The 19,440-nt window shown below is 29.1% G+C and overlaps 5 protein-coding genes across 5 annotated transcripts; 4 read left to right on the forward strand and 1 right to left on the reverse strand.

Annotated features, from left to right (window-relative positions):
- Positions 1-533: 533 nt before the first annotated feature.
- On the forward strand, positions 534-3,395 carry FG379_001766 (uncharacterized protein; the record flags this gene model as incomplete). Its single annotated transcript, XM_067327369.1, has 1 exon — positions 534-3,395. The coding sequence occupies one exon, from the start codon at positions 534-536 to the stop codon at positions 3,393-3,395; it is 2,862 nt and encodes a 953-aa protein (XP_067184800.1).
- Positions 3,396-3,866: 471 nt separating this feature from the next.
- Positions 3,867-8,075, forward strand: FG379_001768 (uncharacterized protein; the record flags this gene model as incomplete). The annotated part of the gene is made up of 1 exon (XM_067327371.1): positions 3,867-8,075. The coding sequence occupies one exon, from the start codon at positions 3,867-3,869 to the stop codon at positions 8,073-8,075; it is 4,209 nt and encodes a 1,402-aa protein (XP_067184802.1).
- A 569-nt stretch (positions 8,076-8,644) lies between these two features.
- FG379_001769 (uncharacterized protein) lies at positions 8,645-11,647 on the forward strand (the record flags this gene model as incomplete). Its single annotated transcript, XM_067327372.1, has 1 exon — positions 8,645-11,647. One exon carries the CDS (start codon positions 8,645-8,647, stop codon positions 11,645-11,647), a length of 3,003 nt encoding a protein of 1,000 aa, XP_067184803.1.
- A 1,206-nt stretch (positions 11,648-12,853) lies between these two features.
- On the forward strand, positions 12,854-17,908 carry FG379_001770 (ubiquitin carboxyl terminal hydrolase domain that is fused to a MATH domain; the record flags this gene model as incomplete). The annotated part of the gene is made up of 1 exon (XM_067327373.1): positions 12,854-17,908. The coding sequence occupies one exon, from the start codon at positions 12,854-12,856 to the stop codon at positions 17,906-17,908; it is 5,055 nt and encodes a 1,684-aa protein (XP_067184804.1).
- Positions 17,909-18,095: 187 nt separating this feature from the next.
- FG379_001771 (uncharacterized protein) lies at positions 18,096-18,851 on the reverse strand (the record flags this gene model as incomplete). The annotated part of the gene is made up of 1 exon (XM_067327374.1): positions 18,096-18,851. One exon carries the CDS (start codon positions 18,849-18,851, stop codon positions 18,096-18,098), a length of 756 nt encoding a protein of 251 aa, XP_067184805.1.
- Between the last annotated feature and the right edge of the window lie 589 nt (positions 18,852-19,440).

Genomic DNA, 19,440 nt, shown 5'->3' on the forward strand with positions numbered 1-19,440 from the left:
CATTTTTGTTTTGTTTTAATGCCTAACAATTTTTACATCTAAACAATTTATACCTTTTATTTCTGCATTATTTCTTTTGCTTTTCTTAAGCTATCTTTAAATAAACCTTTATGTTTTGATTTGGAGAATTGGAAATGCACGCACTCTTTTTATGCACCGGTATTACATTAATTTTGCATGTATAACTTACTTTGCTAGAGAAAAAAAAACCGGTATAAAAGTTTGTCCACACTGAGCGCTGACAGATAAATGCTAAAAATTGTTTCAATATTAAATTCATAATTAAGTCATTTAATTCATTTTTCCCATTAAATTTTATATATGCCTTTTTTATTTGGACTTTTGGTATATTATTTAATATAGTAACATTTTTCAGTCTTGAGCACCATTAGTTTTTTTCAGATATCGAGTGTAACAACGTGAGGGTGGAAAAGAAATACAATTCAGATGTAATGAGTCCAATCTAAAAAAAGAAAATAAGATTAAACTATATTTGTTACATTAATTACAGGCAGTATAATAAATAAATTAATATGAAAAGTAATTATATTTCTTCATCATGTAACTCTGATCTTGAAAATGAAGAGAGTAATGAAAAGATATTATCAGCACTATTAAAAATTGTCGAGTTAAATCCAAGTAACGATACAATTTTGAAGACTATAAAGATGAGTGGAATTAAATTAGAGAAAATTAAGGATCTTCTAGCTAAACAACATCCTGTACTAAAAAGTTTGGAACGTGAAGATAATGGTATTAAATCCTCGCTAGATCAAAGAACCGAGAATAATGAAAAGAACTTACATGAAGTGGATAAAAAAGATAATTCTATAGTTAAAGTAGAGAACAATTTAAAATTTGAAAAAACGAACAATTCAATTAAAGGAAGACCACCAGGACCACCACCACCATTGAAGTCTAAATCAGATAATACAAAGACAAACATAGCTAGTGAAGTTAACAACGTTAGTGCTAAAGAAATAACATCAAAAAGGGGAGCCCCACCAAAGGCTCCTCCACCATTAAAACCTTCACTTATCAGGGGTAAAACTTGCATTGGATCAAGTGGAAATTCAACTAGTTCGAATTCGGACATAAATAGTGACAAAATTAAATTGTCTGAACTAGATTTTGGTCCAACACCACCATTGGGATTTGAACCAAAAAGACTTCATTGGTCTGTTATCCCACCAAACAAGATATTCGGAACAATATGGGAAGATATACATTTTTCAAAAAGTGAAAATTTTAGAAAAGGAGAGAATACATCTACTGTAAATCTAACACACGTAAATGAGGATGTTGATGAATTAAAATTTGACATTGATTCAATATTGGACCACTTTTTTGAAAATAAAACGGCATTAATGGAGAAATTAAATATGGAATGCACTAATTTAAATAGCAATAATTCATCAAAAAAATACAGGATGGTTTTAGATTCAAAAAGATCTCAAAATATTGAAATTGCCCTAAAAGCAATGCAATTATTTGATAGCAATAATGAATTGGATATATCTCCGATTAAAGATATGCTTGGATATACAAAAGATAGTCTAAAGGGTGGAATAGACCTATTTTTAAGAGGTGTATCTAAGGAGAGACTAAAAATATTGCTTGATCTATATCCAACACCAGATGAAATTCAGTTACTAAATACAATAGATGATGAATATAACGTTGATAGTTTACCATTAAGAAGTTCTGAATATTTTTTAAAAAGTATATTAAATTTAAATAGGTTTAAAACCAGAGCTCAGTGTGTGTTAAGTATGAAGACATTTGAAGAAGAATACTTAAGTTGTTTAGAGAGATTGATAAAATTAGAGGATGCAGCAGTTCATATTCGCTCAAGTCTAGAAAAAGGAGGCGTATTGAGGCAAATACTTGAGTTAATATTGAAAATAGGTAATTATTTAAATCATGGTACAAGTAGAGGTAAAAGTTGTGGTTTTCGTTTTCATTCAATTGAACTATTGAAAAATGTTAAATCAAATAATTCAAAAAGTAATTTACTAAAATATATATCAAAAATACTATATGATCATTCTGATAAAACAAGACAAAATATTGACGTTATATATCAAGTATGTTCTGAAGCAGCTCCAATTGATATAGCTGATGTTTATAGAGACATTGATGAACTTGGTAAAAATATTGAGTTTATCCAGAAAGATATAAGTCAATTTTCTGTGGAAAACGAAAATAATACAGGTAATAATAAAAATAATATTAATAATGATGTTTATGTAGATAAGTGTAAACATAATTATGATCACTCAAAATCATTTGATATTAATTATTTACAACCACCCAAATATATGGACTTTAATAACCAATTAGACATACCAGTATTTGAGGTAGATCAGATGCCAGAAAAGACTACAAATGAGCTTTATTTAGAAATTGTTGAGAAATTTGTAAATAAATCATCAAGACAGCTTGAAGTTATAAAAAAACAATTAAATGAAATAATAATTAAATTAAATGAATTACAGAAATATGCAGGTGATACGCAATCAGGTGTTAATAATTGTCCATCAAAATCGCTGTCTAATAACAATATAGAAATAATTAAAAGGTGTGATATGTTTTTTAGGTTAATCAAATACGAGTTTAATGAGTTTCAAGTTATTGAAAAGAAGAGAAAAGATAAGGAAATAAGAAAATCAATTTCATCAAAATCACTAAATAAATTAAGTAACACTTCAGAAAAACTATTCAAATCAAACACACTTGAGAATACAAAAAACATATCAGTTTATTCTATAAATGAGTTAGATAGCGAAGGTGTACTGCAATCTGAAATTGTACATAATAGCAATCAACATCAATTACTGTTAGAGATATCAAATATTACAATAACCTCAAACTCAAGTACATTATCTTCTTCGGATTCATCTTATTTTCAAGAAAATAACATTAAAAACTCAGGTAATGATACACCAAATGACAATTTCGTCGATATCGAAAAAACGAACATTAAAGAGCAGCAAAAGTATTTTAATTCTATATCGTTGACACTCAATTCAGGTTATGATCCAATATTAAATACAATTGAAAGGTATTCAAGTAATTATAATTCAACATTGGTAAAAGATTCTGGTCATTATGATAATCAAATAATCCATAATAATAATAATAATAATGTTCCTAATCAAACTACGTCTTTTACATTAAAACCATCAGGTTCAACATTACCAGTAACAAGTAATAGTGTTTCAGACAACAATTATGATGATTTTGAGTTTAAGTCAGTTGGAAATAACAATAATCAACCTTTACATTTAAAATCATTTTTTGATACAAGTTCTACCACTGCAAATATTGCATCTCGGGTTTATGACTCTCAAATAATTCAAAATTCAAATAGATTGAGAAAGCATCAGAACTAATTTTTTTATTAATAATTGAAATTTTCCCGTTTGTTTTCCTTTTTCATGAGTATCTATAATAAATTTGTTTAATACCGGATTTCTTACTTAAGTGTTCATCACACAAATTAATTACATCGATATTAATGTGAACACCAGCTTTAGTTTGTATTTAGGTAAATGTCACACTTCAACTTCTTCGTTCTCGTTGAAAGGTGAAATATTGGTTTGAGCGGGAATGCGAGTTCATTACAATAAAACTACTTATGGGGTATAGTTGGTGTAAATTGTAATAGGATTTGAAATTTAAATAATTGGTGCAATAATAAAATAAAACAGGCATTGTATGTAGGTTTATAACTGCTAGAATAATTAAAATTACATATTTACTATTGACTATATGTGTGTTTCAGAAAAAAAACAAAATGGAATAAATATGAAATTATTAAAGAATAGATATCAAAGTACTTTGAGTATTTATTATTTAAAAAAATGAATTTTAAAGAGCATGTAGAACTCAGGAATAATTTACACCAGGAATCGCTTAGGGCTTTTCGTTATGACATGGAATGGCTTTCTGATTACTTATCTTCAATCTCAAAATGGCGAATGAAGGTACTCTTAAAGAATAAACTAAGGAACAAGAGAAAAACTTATTCAATTAATTATTCAGACGGGATATCAGATGAAGCAGTTAATAATGATATTGGTGTAATTGGTACTGAATCACAAGGTAATTTGAATAGTGAGTATTCAAAATTTGTTAATACACGAAAAACAAATAAAGTAGACAATAACAAACAGACTTTAAGAGACAATTATAGCATTAAAATATCAAACTCTTTTTCAGATGATATTTCTAATAATTTAAATGGAAATAGCAATCGTATAAATAGTGGCAGTGTAAACAATGAATTGTTTATATCAGATGAAAATGCTATTAAAGAAATAGAATTGTCAGTTTTGGATGCAGTAAATAATGAAAATGGATTAAATAATAATTTTAAAGACAAGAAAAGTAGTGACACTCATGAAGAAGACCTAGACAATATGAGAATATATAAAATATTAGCGTGCTCAGATAAGGCCAGAAATGATAAAAATCACAAAACAAATCACAATACATTCGGTTATACATTATGGGATTATCTTCCATTGATAGCGCTATTGAATGGATGTACAGGTATATTTATTCTATTTCGTTTATCTTCATTAATGTATAGATATTCAATATTATCATGTACAATTTCCCATTTATTTACGTTTGTGCTTATAGGAATACCAATATCTCAATTGGAATTTGCGATTAGAAAAAGAGGCAAAAGATACGGATTGTTAGAAGGGATACAGTCATTGAATCCAACATTTATAGGACTTATAATATTAAGTTTAATTACAACAATATTTATATTTTTGTATTCATTTCATATTATTGGAACACTCAGTACTGTAATATATAACATACCAAAAACAAATTGGAGGGTGACATTAGGTGACGCGTATATATGTAATAAAATAAATCAGTCACTAGAAATAAATAGTGATTTAGTTCATTCATATGATACAAATACCATATATAGTAAATTATATAATTTATACTCTTTATGTTCATACTCCCCAATGTGTAATATTGTATTACCATTTTATCAAAATTCAACTAAAGTAGAATTTAATTATGGCGATAATAAATATACAAATTTGGACGAAATATCAATAAATGATGAGTATTTTACATCTGTTTTTACTTTGTTCATAGATTCTGTCAGTTTAATTGGCAATGATTTAAATAATACAAATCATCAGAAACCAACATGGTGTGTTCCGTCTCCTTCTAAGAAACTAAGAAATTTACTAATTATGGAACAAAATAACTATGGTGATATGCTATATTTTTCGCTTGATTCATCTATTAAAAATCCAGAAAAAGTTGTAAATACGAATATATTTCCTATTAAAAATCCTGCTAGTAAAGTAAGTAACAACATTATTGCACAAATAGTTGGTATATCAATATCATTTATATTTGTATTGTTGTCAATTAATGGAGGTGGTAAATTCTTTAGAGTAATTTCCTTTTTATCGCTTCTTTCATTAATAACATTACTTTTGACTGCAACATTACAAACAGTAGCAAACGAAGTTCAACTAAATATATTTATATCAATGTTGGTTACGCAAGATGGTGTTGAGCATCTTCTTTCTCCTTCAATCTGGTATTCATCAATAAATAATACCTTATTGTTTTTTGGCATATCTTTCTTTATATCGATGTTCCCCCTTGTAGATTTGAATAAAAGACAAAAAAGGAACTACAATTGTGAATATGAGTGCGAATATAGCTATGATTATGAATATGATCACAAATATCAGCACAACTATGAGCAGGATAACCATTCTGATAGAAATAACAGTTTCAATCCATTTGAAGATAAGAGGGACAACCTAGATATTGAAGGATCTGACAACATAAATTACTATTCTCTTAGAAGCTCAATTAAGTCAGCATCTTTCTTTCTGTTATACATTGTACTTTCTTCAATAGTTGTTATTGTTTCAAATTCAGCATTAATATCGCTTTCAGAGTCACCAAGCACGCATTTATTGTTTCCATTTAATACAAGAATATATAATTCAACTAGGAATCAGTTCAATCCATCAAGTTACAGTGGTAATTACTTTGATATGGTTGGGTATAGTAAAATAAATGAAATTGATAGTAAAAATGATAATAGTAAAAAAATGAGTAGTTCCACTTATTTTGGATCGATAATAGAGACTGGTTTACATATTGAAAACAAAATCTTTAGCGAAAACTTTTTGAAATCATCAAGTTCTCAAAACGATAACAAGGTTGAAATTGATTTTCTTAAGAGTCAACTCATATTATGGTATAAGATTAATTTACTTGAAATGAAAGCTAGATCATTGATACTTGGAGAATATATGATTGTTTATTTAATAATTACAGCCATTGAAATGTCTAATCGAATTCCAAGGGGTGTAATTGTGTTTTTTATTATTTTAATATTCTCATATGCTATCTCAACTGCTTGTATTAGTGCTCGTATTATATCTGACCACGTTAATGTTATATTCAATGAGTGGATATACCCATTATATTTGAAAAAGAATCGTAATTCGTGCAGGGACATAGTCTATAACAATAAATATGGTGTTTCAAGTGCTGTCAATCCTTGTGATTCAGACCACAGAAGAAATAACAATAATTCACATAAAAATAGACTATTTAAACTTGTTAAGTACACAAGCACTGAAGTAAAAAATTATTTTGGCATATATTCAAACAACAAAATGAAAAGAAAAATGGAAATAATCACATTCATGATAAAACTACTAGTAATATTGATACTGATTGCAATAGTTTTTCTCATTAACATTGCATCATCATTTATAATTAGATTTCCTATTGATAAAGAAGATTTAAATAGTGATCGAATGAAAAATATATTGAAAAATAATGATCTTACCTATTTAAGTCCGTCAAATAATGGTGAACTATTTAAACTTTATAACAATGAAATATATGTATCGAAAAACAATATACTGTTTGGTTCGTTGTTTGACATTAGGGTAATAAGCAGTGCTGTTAATTTAATGTTATCTATCACTGCAGGAATTGAGATATTTATGTTAACATGGCATACAAATAAAGATATACCAAAAAGAATTGTGGGTTCTAAATCACTTAATATTCATTATATAGGTCACATACTTTCCATAGTTCCACTTTCTATTGGCTTTTTATTGGGAACTAAAATTTCATTTGGTATATGCTTACTTGCCTCATTGTTTATTTTTATAATATTTTTTTTAATATCTAGATCGTACGCTAAACAAAAATTTAAATACGATGATCAACTTGTAATTAAAAGACAAAAATATAACCCGACTTGGTGGCTATGTATTTATAATATTGATACATTAAGAAGAAAATTTAACTCTAAGGAACTTATAGATGCTGGATTGTTGTCTTACTATTCAGACAACTATACAATTAATAGTGAACCTTCATTTTCCACACCAAGCAAAAATACAAATAGTAAATACAATGAAGACATAGACAATGATGAAAATATAAATATAATCAAAAACATATCTAATTTTAATCTTTATTGCAGTGTTAGATCACACCAACCTCAATTTGTTGAATTATGGATTATACTAGCAAAGTATTTTTCAACTATTCTTATAAAAAGCACAGTTCCTTTAACTATAATAAATATAGTATACCTATTATTCTATAAAAGTGACTGTTCGGAGGGATTATCTTCTGGTTGTTTAAATAAAAATGATTATTTACATAAAGCCAATGGTGTTCAAATTATTGATTTTACTGAGAATTATTCCATTTTTCAGCCACTACAGCTTTTTATTATTGTCCTTTTTTCATTTTCAGGTATCTTATTTTTTATTTTAATTACAAATTACATTCACAAAAAAAAGAAAATCATTTTAAACGACAATAACAATGTTAACATTAATAATGGTCATTATAACATTATTAATCCTATTTCCGATCCTCCCGAAGCCAATATAGACAATATATTAAATGATATTTATGAATCACTTAATGTTCCAATATGCATGGAACTTTCTTCTGATTCTAAAGTTAAAAAACTTGGTAAAATGCCTCAAAAACTCATTATTAGTCTCGCTTCTCTAGAAAAAGTTATTGATTAGCATTGTTTAAAGTCATGTATTCATACGAAGAATGAAGATACTATATAATAGTTTTTAAATTTATTGCAATATTTACATTGTTTTATTTTTATTTTCTTTACCAATTTTAATTTTGAATATTTTTCTGCATGCAATACTCTACCCCACATGGTACATGCATAATACACTAGTTACTTAAGCAAAACATTCCCGCTTTTTATTTGAATAAATTTAGTATTTTATTCACTTTATTTTAAATCTAAAGTAAATTAATCATTTAGTTTGAAAATAAAAAGTGATAAAAGAATGGCGCATAAGAATAAGGAAAAAAGGAGTTAAAATAATAAGTAGTAATTTTGTTTCTATAAGTGATTATCAGCATTAATATTGCCATTGTCATAATAACAATTTTTTCTGTTAGATATAATCTTATATTTTAGACTACATCTAATAAACTAAAAATTTGGTTTCATACAATTATCTAAGTTCCTTGTTTTGATGATAGATCATAGGTAAAGTTATGTTTATATAGCTACAAAATATATTTATGGTATAAAGTAAATTACATAAGTTAAAAGTTTAGTATATCAATGTTTAAAAAAATATTTGGGAAAAAAGATGAAGGCGAGGATGGAATAAAGCCTGTTAAGGCAAATTTAGGTGAGGAAAATAGGTTTTACTATAACAAAGAATTAAAGAGTTGGGTGGTTCGTGGTGAAGAACACTTAGTAGAGGAAAAGAAGAACATTCCTCCTCCTCCGAAAAGACCAACAACTTCAGAATATGGTTCCAGAGTAGATAGTACAGCATCGCTGTCATCACAGTCATACAATAGTGGTAATATGAGAAAAAATTTATATACAGCTACACCTGGACTAAATATAAAAAAGGTACCTGAAAATTCAAATGGAGTAATACCTATAGGCGGATTGCATCAACCGTCAAATACTCAAACACTAAATACTATGTTACTTAATAGCACAGCTGGAGACAAAAATATAATTTCTAACTATGACCCTCCCTTACTGAATTTGTCAAATACACATGATGGAAACTACAATAATAATGTAGGCATTATTAGTTCAGATTTATCTGAAGCAAACAGTATAAACAATAATACTTTTAGTCAAAATTCAGTCAATAATTCTGCTAAAACAGTATTGAGCAATCAATATTCAGATAAAACGTCAATAAATACCAATAATAAGGTACTAAGAAGAATAGAGTTGCCTCCATCAATACCAACACTTCCTAATTCTTTGATGTCAAATAAAGTATTAAATGGTAAATTACTAAAAAAAACCTCATCTATTGAATCACAATCTTCACTTCCATATACTTCAAAGACGAATGAGAATAAAAATATTGATTCAGACCATGGTAATATAACTGATAAGTTAAATTCAGAGAGCGATAACTTGGATATAAGTTATACTCAGGATGATATGAGGCAAAGACAAAGAATAAGACCATTATCAAGTAAAAGCAATAATTCCGCAGATTTTACTGAAATAGATAATCAAAAAAGGAATGATAATAAAATACTTGATTATATCTCAATTTTTGGGTATATATATGACAATAAATTATGCAAAATAATAGATTATAATGGAGTGGATCAAGTAAAAAAATTGGATGAAATATGTTGTGAGATAAAAGAGATAAAGCTCAAAGAACTTTATAATATGGTAAGCACGTTACATAACTCAATATTAGATTCTAGTAAGGATTATGAAGCACTAATTGAAATGATATTAAATATAGGAACAGTAACAAATAAATCTTTTCAGGATATATCATCAACAATAAATACGGCAATGTCAAATAGTGATGAAATAGAGAAAGAATTGATAAAAACAAAAAAATTATACAACGATTTATTGGGTAAATACAAGGGGTTATATAAACAATATGAGTCTGATATGGTAAATTTAAGAAGTGAACTTGAGAATGAAAAAAATATAAACAATACAAATAATAAAGAATATGATGATAAAATAAAGAATTTGAAGAAGGAATATATGGATAATGAAACATCGAAAAATGAATTATTAAATCAATATTATTCATACATTGAGAATATACAAGAGAAATATGATAAACTACAGAAGGAATGTGTCGAATTGGATGACAATTATAAAAAGACAAAAGAGGACATAAAATTATTAAATAATGAGTTAGCATTAGCGAGAAATGATATGAAAGTAAAAGAGGATGAGTGCAAAATAAAAATTAATAATCTGGAGGAGCTGAACGGCAAATTAAGTAATGAATTAGAGTTAAAAATTAATGACAATAATGAATTAAAATTAGAATATGAAAACAAAATAAATGAGATTAAAACGGAATATGAACAAGAAATCAAGCTAATAGAAAAATATAACATAGAACAAGACAATGAAATATGTAATTTAAAGAATGATATTGAAAAAATTAATATATATAACAACGAATTAATAAGACAATATGAGGATGAAATATCTGAAATAAGGGCAAAATTAAATGGACTTGAAAATACAAACGATGAATTAAAAAATGAGTTAGAATTAGTTAACAATGAAAAGAATAATCTAAGTAAAAATATGACTGATGAAATAAGTAAATTAAAAATTGATAATGATAATATATTAAACGAGCTAAATAATAAAATTAATGAAAATAACAATATGGTCAGTGAGATCAGTCAGTTAAAAATTGAAAATGAAAATATTATAAGTGAATTAAAAAAAGAAAATGAAATGTATATTAAAAAAATTGATAATATTAATGAGAGAAATAATGAATATGAAAGTAATATCGCTAATATTAAGAATAACTATGAATCAAGAATAGATAAGTTAAATGAGCATATCAGTATGTTAGAAAATACTGCAACAAAAGTAGATGATGAATGGAGAACTAGGCAATCCCACTTAGAAACTAATTATGAGCAATTATATTCTCAATATATTTCTCTTAGTAATGAAAAAGAAGAATATGACTCACTAAATGATAAATACAACAATTTAAAAACTGAATATAATGACTTATTTAATGCTAATGAAAGATGTACATCTGAATTGGAATCAAAATTAAAAGAATGTGAAAATAACATGAGCTATATATCGGAACTCGAGTTAAAACTAAATGAATATGAAAACAGTAGAAATTATATTTCTGATCTTGAATTGAAGTTGAATGATTATGAAAACGATAAAAAGTACATTTCAGATCTCGAATCAAAACTAAGTGAATTTGAAAACTGTAAGAAGTATATTTCCGATCTCGAATTGAAATTAAACGACTATGAAAACAGCAAGAAGTATATTTCTGAATTAGAGTCCAGCATTGAGAGACTGAAACATTACCAAAGCGATAATACTGTTTCCAACGACGAAAGTAACAGGTTGAAGCTGGAAAATGAAAGATTAAAAGATACGAATGAAGCAGTTTACATCAAATTAGAGGCCTTTTCAAGAGATATAGACATGTTGAACAATCAACTGGAATGGATAAGGAGATACTCACCAGAAACATATAATTCAATGTTGGAAAATACCGATTCATATTTAAACAATTTCAATAATAATGATATATCTGATATATCGTTATGATTTACATCGTTTTCTTATATTCTCTTTTTAAGTCCAATAATATATTTAATGTGGGGTCTATAAAATAAACGTCATTAAAGTATCGTGAAATGGCGCCGAACTCACTTTTAATATGTAATTTATATGGAGTTCCGAGCCTAAAAGTACTGTCTTATTTTAAACCCCTCATTATTGTTGATATATATAACGTAAATAACATAGTATATTTAGTTAATAGTGATACGTAGGTTATATTTGTATTTTGTTATTTTAAGATACACGATATACATAAGGTGTATTACTGTGTTATTAATTTTCTTACCAAGAGTAAGAGGGTATAAATAGGAAAAAGAATTGCTATATATTTTAATAAATTTGTTGATAAATAAATAAAACAATGTTATTGAATGAATCATAACGCTAAATCACTAGAATAAATTTAAAATAAACCATTTATATTTTTTTAATTCGAGATATATATACTTAGTTCAATTATACAAGTACATATTTTGTATATGTATTTTCTTAGTAATAAATTTATATATTAAACACTTATTGCGGTATTTGTGGATTGTGGAATTAAATCAAAAAATTTTTGGATTAAAAGAGAACAATACTTTTCCAAATTACTTTTAGGCGTATTAAATTGAAAGGCAAGAACTTTTCTTTGGAATACAAGAACTTAGAAAAACTTGGTAATTTTTCCTTTTCGTATTTGTACAAGGTTCTTATTTTGTATTCCTATATAAAATTTCGCCATATATTTACAGTTTAAGGGATAACAAGGACAGAAGTTCAAATATTTCGTTGGCTTAAAATAAATGGATTAAACACCGAAAAAAGTTGTATAAGCAAACATTTATGTATACCTATCACAAATAGATACTAATATATATATATCTGTATATATACATATTATATATATATAATATGTATATATACAGATATATATCTATATTTATATATGTTTTGTATGAACTAAATGCAAAAATAAATATGTATGAATAATTATAAATGAATATGCATAAAAGATCAATAAGTATAAATGCATTTAATTGAGTTAGGTAAAATTTGTCATATTTAAGAATATAACAGTACTTAATTAAGTTATTTTTTCTCAAAATTATAATTAATATTTAATAAACTATCCCTTGATAATAAGTAGTAATTTTTATTTTTTCAGTTACATAATAGTTTAAAGCGTTGAAAAAGAATTGCAAGTTAAAAATGAATATGAATATTGTAGGTAGGACAGATAAACAATACGACTACTCAAACATTCCGAAATGCCTACAGAATGAGTTGGAATTTGTAATAGATAACTTTAAGCAAAAAATAATGAATTTAATGAATAACAATGACTGTGGCATTAAGAGTAGACTGTATTCTGGAACCCACACATATAAGAATTTCAATTTCCGTTTGATGGTGTTGCCTAGAGCAAAATTGACAAGCAACGGTTCAATGGAAGGAAGCATATCGGCATATTTAGAGGCAGTGCCATCACCAAATTGGCCCTCAAACTGGATTTGGATAAACACCAAATACACAGTAACATTAGTTAATCAAAAAGATTATAGAAAGTCATATTTTATGAGTGATATATTCAATTTCAAAGGTGAGAACAACATGGATGATAAAAAATTCAAATTATTAAGTGAGTCAAGTAATACCTTAGATGAAAACAATATGGATTACTACATATCAGCAGGTCCAGAGGCAGATAGAGGTTGGAGTGATTTTTTTAATATAAAGACATTACTTGATCCTAGATCAGGTTTTATGGACATTGATAGTGATAGAGTTGTGTTTAGAGCAGGCGTGTTTCCAATGTCGTGCGAACCAAGTAACTTAGGAAAAGGAAACATTGATATGTTAAGTACAGAGCGTTCGTGTACAGGTCATGTTGGTTTGAGGAACTTGGGAGCCACTTGTTATATGAATTCTTTATTACAATCTTTGTATCATATTGGAAGATTCAGGAAGGCTGTTTATTCTATTCCCTTGACCAATAACAACTGCTCTGGTAAAATGATCAGCAGTGATTCAAATCAAAGTTTTAGCGACTTATATTTAAAAAACGAGCCCAATATTGGACAAAATTCTATTTCGAAAAAGGGTCAGTTGAAATCAAACCTTAATGATGGGAAAAAATCTCCAATGATATTATTAGGTGACTCTACAGAAGATTCGGTTGACTGGAGCAGTAATATTGCAAGAAACTTATTTGAATACGAAAACGACGGAATTGCTAGTTTGGAGAGTATCATATCATCAAGCAATATGAGTTCTCAGGAACCTGGTAGCGGTGGTTGTTTAAATGATCAAAGTACAAATTATGACAATGGAGATGAAAGTGGAGGCGCTAATGGTAGTAGTGGTATTGGAAGAAACAACGATAATGTAGGTAATAGTGGTGATCAAATTAAAATAAGTTCTGCCCTTCAGACACTTTTTTATGAACTTCAAACAAGTAATGACGCTGCGAATTGTCGTGAATTAATGAGATCTTTTGGTTGGGACGCATCAGACGCATTTACTCAGCACGATGCTCAAGAATTGAACAGATTGCTATGTGATCGTCTGGAAGAGGAAATGAAAAACACAACAGTTGATGGAAGCATTAAAGATTTATTCGAAGGTGAATATGAGAACTTTATCGACTGTTTGGATGTTGATTGCACCTCTAGAAGAAGAGAAAACTTTTACGATATACAAATTGATGTTGAAGGAGTTGGATCTTTGGAGGAGGGACTTGAGAAATTTATACAAGAGGAAATACTTGATGGAGAGAATATGTATGAGGCGGAAGGTTACGGAAAACAGAGGGCAAGAAAAGGGGTTAGATTTCAAAGATTTCCCCCAGTGGTTCAGTTTCATTTGAAAAGATTCCAGTTCAACATTCAAAGTATGGATATGATAAAGTTAAATGATCATTTTGCGTTTCCTGAGAGACTAGACTTAGCTAATTACATAAATGACAGTAACAAAGATAAAAATGGTGACAAGAATAGCAATGAGACTTATATACTTCATACTGTTGTTATACATCAGGGAGATGTACATAGTGGTCACTATTATGCCTATATAAGGCCAAATCCCGATTCAAATTGGTATAGATTTGATGATGAGAAAGTAACACTTGTCTCCTCGGCTTCAGCAATAGAAGATAATTTTGGAGGTTTTGAGTACGATGTATGGGACTACTTGGGCAATCCAGATTGTGAGATCCCGAAAAGACTCAAAACTCACTCTGCGTATATACTTGTATATATTAAGGAAAATCAGGCTAAAGAATTGCTTGATGAGCCGGTACCACATGAAATAAATCCAGATCTTGTTATTAAATACCAGAAAGAGCAAGAAATTATTAATTTAAGGAGAAAATTGAGGAATGATGTAAACGAACATGTTCGCGTTCAGCTTTTGCTTTCCACTAACTATAATGGTTCAAATAGCTCACGCCCAAAAATCTCAAGTATTCATACAAATACCAACACGTTTCCATGGAACTGCATTTTGAAATGTCCGAGAGAATATCCTCTGAGTAAATTTCACCACGATGTTGAAGAAATTTTCATCAAAGTTAGCGAGAGCAATAAAAATAACAATCTTGTATCACACTTATTTTTGCTCGTAAATTCTGATCACAATGTTAACAATAATATAGGTGGTGCTGGTAGTAACCAGAATACTAATAGAGGCGCAGTGATTTTCAATAATAACGGTGAATATGCGGATAATGGACACGGCTTTCTTGTTGGAAGTAACGGAGGTAATACTCATCTTTCATTCAGTTTATGCATTTCTTCACCAAACTTGCCGATTCAATTTGGATCTAATAGAGTTCGAAGTGGTCACGGAAGGCAACTACATACCAATAATGCAGCACCTATGTCATCTGTTAATGATGACATTTACATGTCAGATCTATGCAGAAAATACCATAGAGAGGGTTTATGGGATTCATCGTGCCCTACGTTATATATGTGCTTGTATTTAGAGGACTTCTCGAACTTAACTGAGAGGATAATGCCCTCGCTTCCGAATTTAAATCACTCATACTTGGAGAAACGTCAGAAGATAGAAAACAGCTTGAGGAAATCAAACGAGAGAAGTCAGGTGCTTTTGCTTCTAAGATACTTTGATATATTCGATCCAAAGATAAATGAGTACAGTGAAAATTTCTCAAATAATAATGAAATTCAAAACCTCCACAATTTGGGAATAATTATGGTTTCCCCTTCCACAGTTCTTAGAGACCTAGACGACTACGTATTGATGGAAATTGAGAAGGAGATGCCAAGTATATTTTCAAATATCAAGTCCCATTGTAGAAATAACAAAGTAAACGGTTTCAGTCTCAGGATTTGTCTAGAGGCTACAAATGGAGCAAATTTTGATTTTAAGGGAGACGGATCATTTTCTTTCTTAAGAGAGGGTGAAAGATGCAATGATAATAGCAATCAGGACGATGACCTTGGTAAGGATGACGGAAGAGAGACGGACGAAGGTGAATATTTGAACGGAGAAGTGAAAAGTAGAAATGGGAATTGGAACTCAATTGGAGACTTAACGGCTAACAATGGATCTTCAAATACTAATAGGTTCTACCCTCTTTTAGATCCACGTTGTACTGTCCAACAGCTACAACTTAATCATGGAAGTAGTTTGATATTTTCGTTCAATTTGGATGAGTCGGTTATCACGAGAAAAAGAAACGAACTAATGTTGTCTTTAGGAGAAGACATTGGAATTTTTAAGCTCAAGGGATGGTTAGAGGAGGAACAGGTAAGTTCCACTCTAGATGAATTTGGGAACAAATATTACCCACTTCCAAAAGAACTGAGCAATATAAATTATCCTAAGTTTCCTGCAATCGATTTTCGTCATTGGTTTGAGAACTATCGGAATAATGTAAGCATTTGTTTCTATCTTTGGAATCCACTAGATGGTGAATACTCTTATGCAGGTACTAACGGTTTTAATATAACGCAAAATCCAGAAAGCAACAACACCTTAACTTTCAACGGAGTTAATGACAACAATAGGAATTCATCTTCAGTGATTGAATACATGCAAACAAGTAACAATCCAATAATAAGGTCATTTTCAAAGTACAATATAAAATCTGTTCATAATCTGACTCTTGATCTTCGCTGGCCCATCGTCAAATCATGGATATTTATATCGGAAAAACTAAAAATAGACCCGAGATGTTTTGCCTTGGTTAAAAACTCCCTTAATCCATACGACGCCTCACTAATAACTTTGTATTCAATAATGCAGACCCAATTGCGTTATGGCAGCACATATTCCCTCTTTAAGACTCTTTGTTTATCAAATTACTACTGTAACTCCAACATTAAGAACTTAGGAACTACAAATCCGTCGTTTCAGTTACCTTCACAATTCTCGATAATGGCAGTCGAGCTTTCCGGAAGATCATTCTACAATTTAAGTCAACCAAATAAACAACTTATTTCCCTCTCAATTGTGGATTGGAACGATAAAACCCCAAATAAAGAAAGGAAGGATTGTGCAAACAAAATCAAATACAATAGTGGTGTTAAGATAAGATCCCTTGTACAGATAGACATAAATAAGTCAGTAGAATCCTTAATCGAGGATATTTCCAATGGAATAAATGTGATTGCATATAGAGACTTTAACACTTGTAAAGATGCAAATGGTGGCAAGATTGACTTAGCTGAAATATTTTCAAGCGACAACAGTTCTGCTCTTCCTAGACTCAGAATACTGGAGTTCAGCAATAACAACACCGTTGGGTTGTACAAAGGGAATGAGAAACTTTCGAATATCTTAAACATTGAAGACAGGTCCAGGGGAGAGGGGATACTTTCCATTGGTTACATTTCGGAAGGACTCAGACTTGAAAGAGATTTCACATATGAGGAACTCAAAGGACTTGAAAGTGGTGATTTATTCACTGTTTTAGTTATTCAGGATTCCAGAGACTTTGAATACTCTTCAGGCAATGCATTTGTCGTTACCATAACTGCTGAATCAAAATTAATTGACCTAAAACATGTAATTCAAAATCAATTTAAACTAGAAAACATTTCAAAGTGGAAATTTTACAGATTCGAATTCAAAAATTCACAACTTATAAGAGATAACGATGTACTTGTTCCCAGTTTCAACAAAAACTTTGATATTAATGTATATGGATTCTCACCTAACATTATTATTTTAACACAGCTTCAACAGGCAACACAAAGTAACCATAGAAATAACTCATCCAGACCGCTAAGAATCTGATTTATTGGTGTCATAAGTAACAATTTTGCTAATATATGTACACCACTACACATCCAATTATCACAAGGAATAACATCCTGACACATTACTACATAAATTTAGGTACTGGAAATGAATAAAGTTCTCAAATAATAATAGGAAGAAAAAAATATCACTGATTGAAATATTGTTAATAATTCTTGTTCGTTTATTCGTTTCCTTCTGTTTCAAGTTTTCTTATTTCATTCTTGATTGACTTGTACTCATTATACTCGAGCTCTACGGGTAACAAATCCTTGTGATAAAGTATCTTTCTGTTATTCTCCTTTTCAAAGTCGTGTTGATATTTCTCCAACTTTTCTCTTAGGGTCATTTTTCTTTTCTTTAACTCCTCAACTTTTAGTCCTGGTTCCACCATCTTTTCCTCGCACAATTTCTTATAGAACGTGTACAGAGGCCTCAGTGGCTCCTTATCTAATTTTTTTGGTGGGAAGTTATAAATTGATTCAAAATACGATTCGTATTTTTTCAGTTCATCTTTTACACTCTTTCTTAAATCGCTCCTGTATTTCTTACTATCACACTTAATAAAATTGTATTTACTTATTTTAACCTCGTTTTCAGGTGTCAATTCTAAATTCAATCTACTAACTGTCTCTAATAGCCACTTTTTCGCGTCAAAATTACTTGCTTTCTTTGTTTCTTTATGTTCTTCAACATTACATCCAAGTCTATAACTTCCTTTTAACATGTCATATCTCCCTAATAGTCTGCTTATTCCAAGCTCATTTTCTTTGTATTTAAAACTCAGATCATCAGTTATGCTTATTCCACCATCATTTACTTTATATATCAAATCCTCAAATCCATTTGAGCATGCCTCTACCACTGAAAAACCGTAAAAATTGTTCCCTCCCAAATATATTTTTTCTACTTCTCCTTTTATTGTGCTTGCTAACTCCATTTTTTCTGTTTCTAAACCAATATATACATTTATTTCCCTTATGAACATCAAGCCTTTACATATCCTCGCATATATTTGTAATTCTATCTTCTATTGTCTCCTCTCTTACTCATGCTTCATTATAAATATTATTCATTTATTCGTCACCAAATAACATTTTGTTACTATTTACTCGATTTTGCATATTTCCAAACTACAACCTATATATTGTTATATTATGCTTATACATTGTGGGGAGCACGCAATCTTTTCTCAATGGCGCCGCATCTTTATTTCCCTAACATTAATGTTAAAAATGCATTCTTAATAATAAAGGCATATTGTTTCTTTTATCAGTTTGTTTCATTTACTATATTCAGCGCTAGTATTATGCATTGAAAGTATTGTACATATTCCCGTATAAGTTCTAATTATTTCGGCGAAACCAGTTATAATCATGTAATTTATTGGTATAATATGTAGTTATTGCATATCGAAAATATGACGGTTTGTAAGTTGAAACATGACAATAAACAATCAAAGGCTTTGATTTCAGCACTAACATCCTTAATAAAATAAGTTGCCACTATTTGTGCTTTGTTTGAGCATT

The sequence above is a fragment of the Cryptosporidium bovis genome, assembly GCF_009768925.1.
Source record: "Cryptosporidium bovis isolate 45015 chromosome Unknown contig_25, whole genome shotgun sequence".
Lineage (NCBI taxonomy): Eukaryota > Apicomplexa > Conoidasida > Eucoccidiorida > Cryptosporidiidae > Cryptosporidium > Cryptosporidium bovis.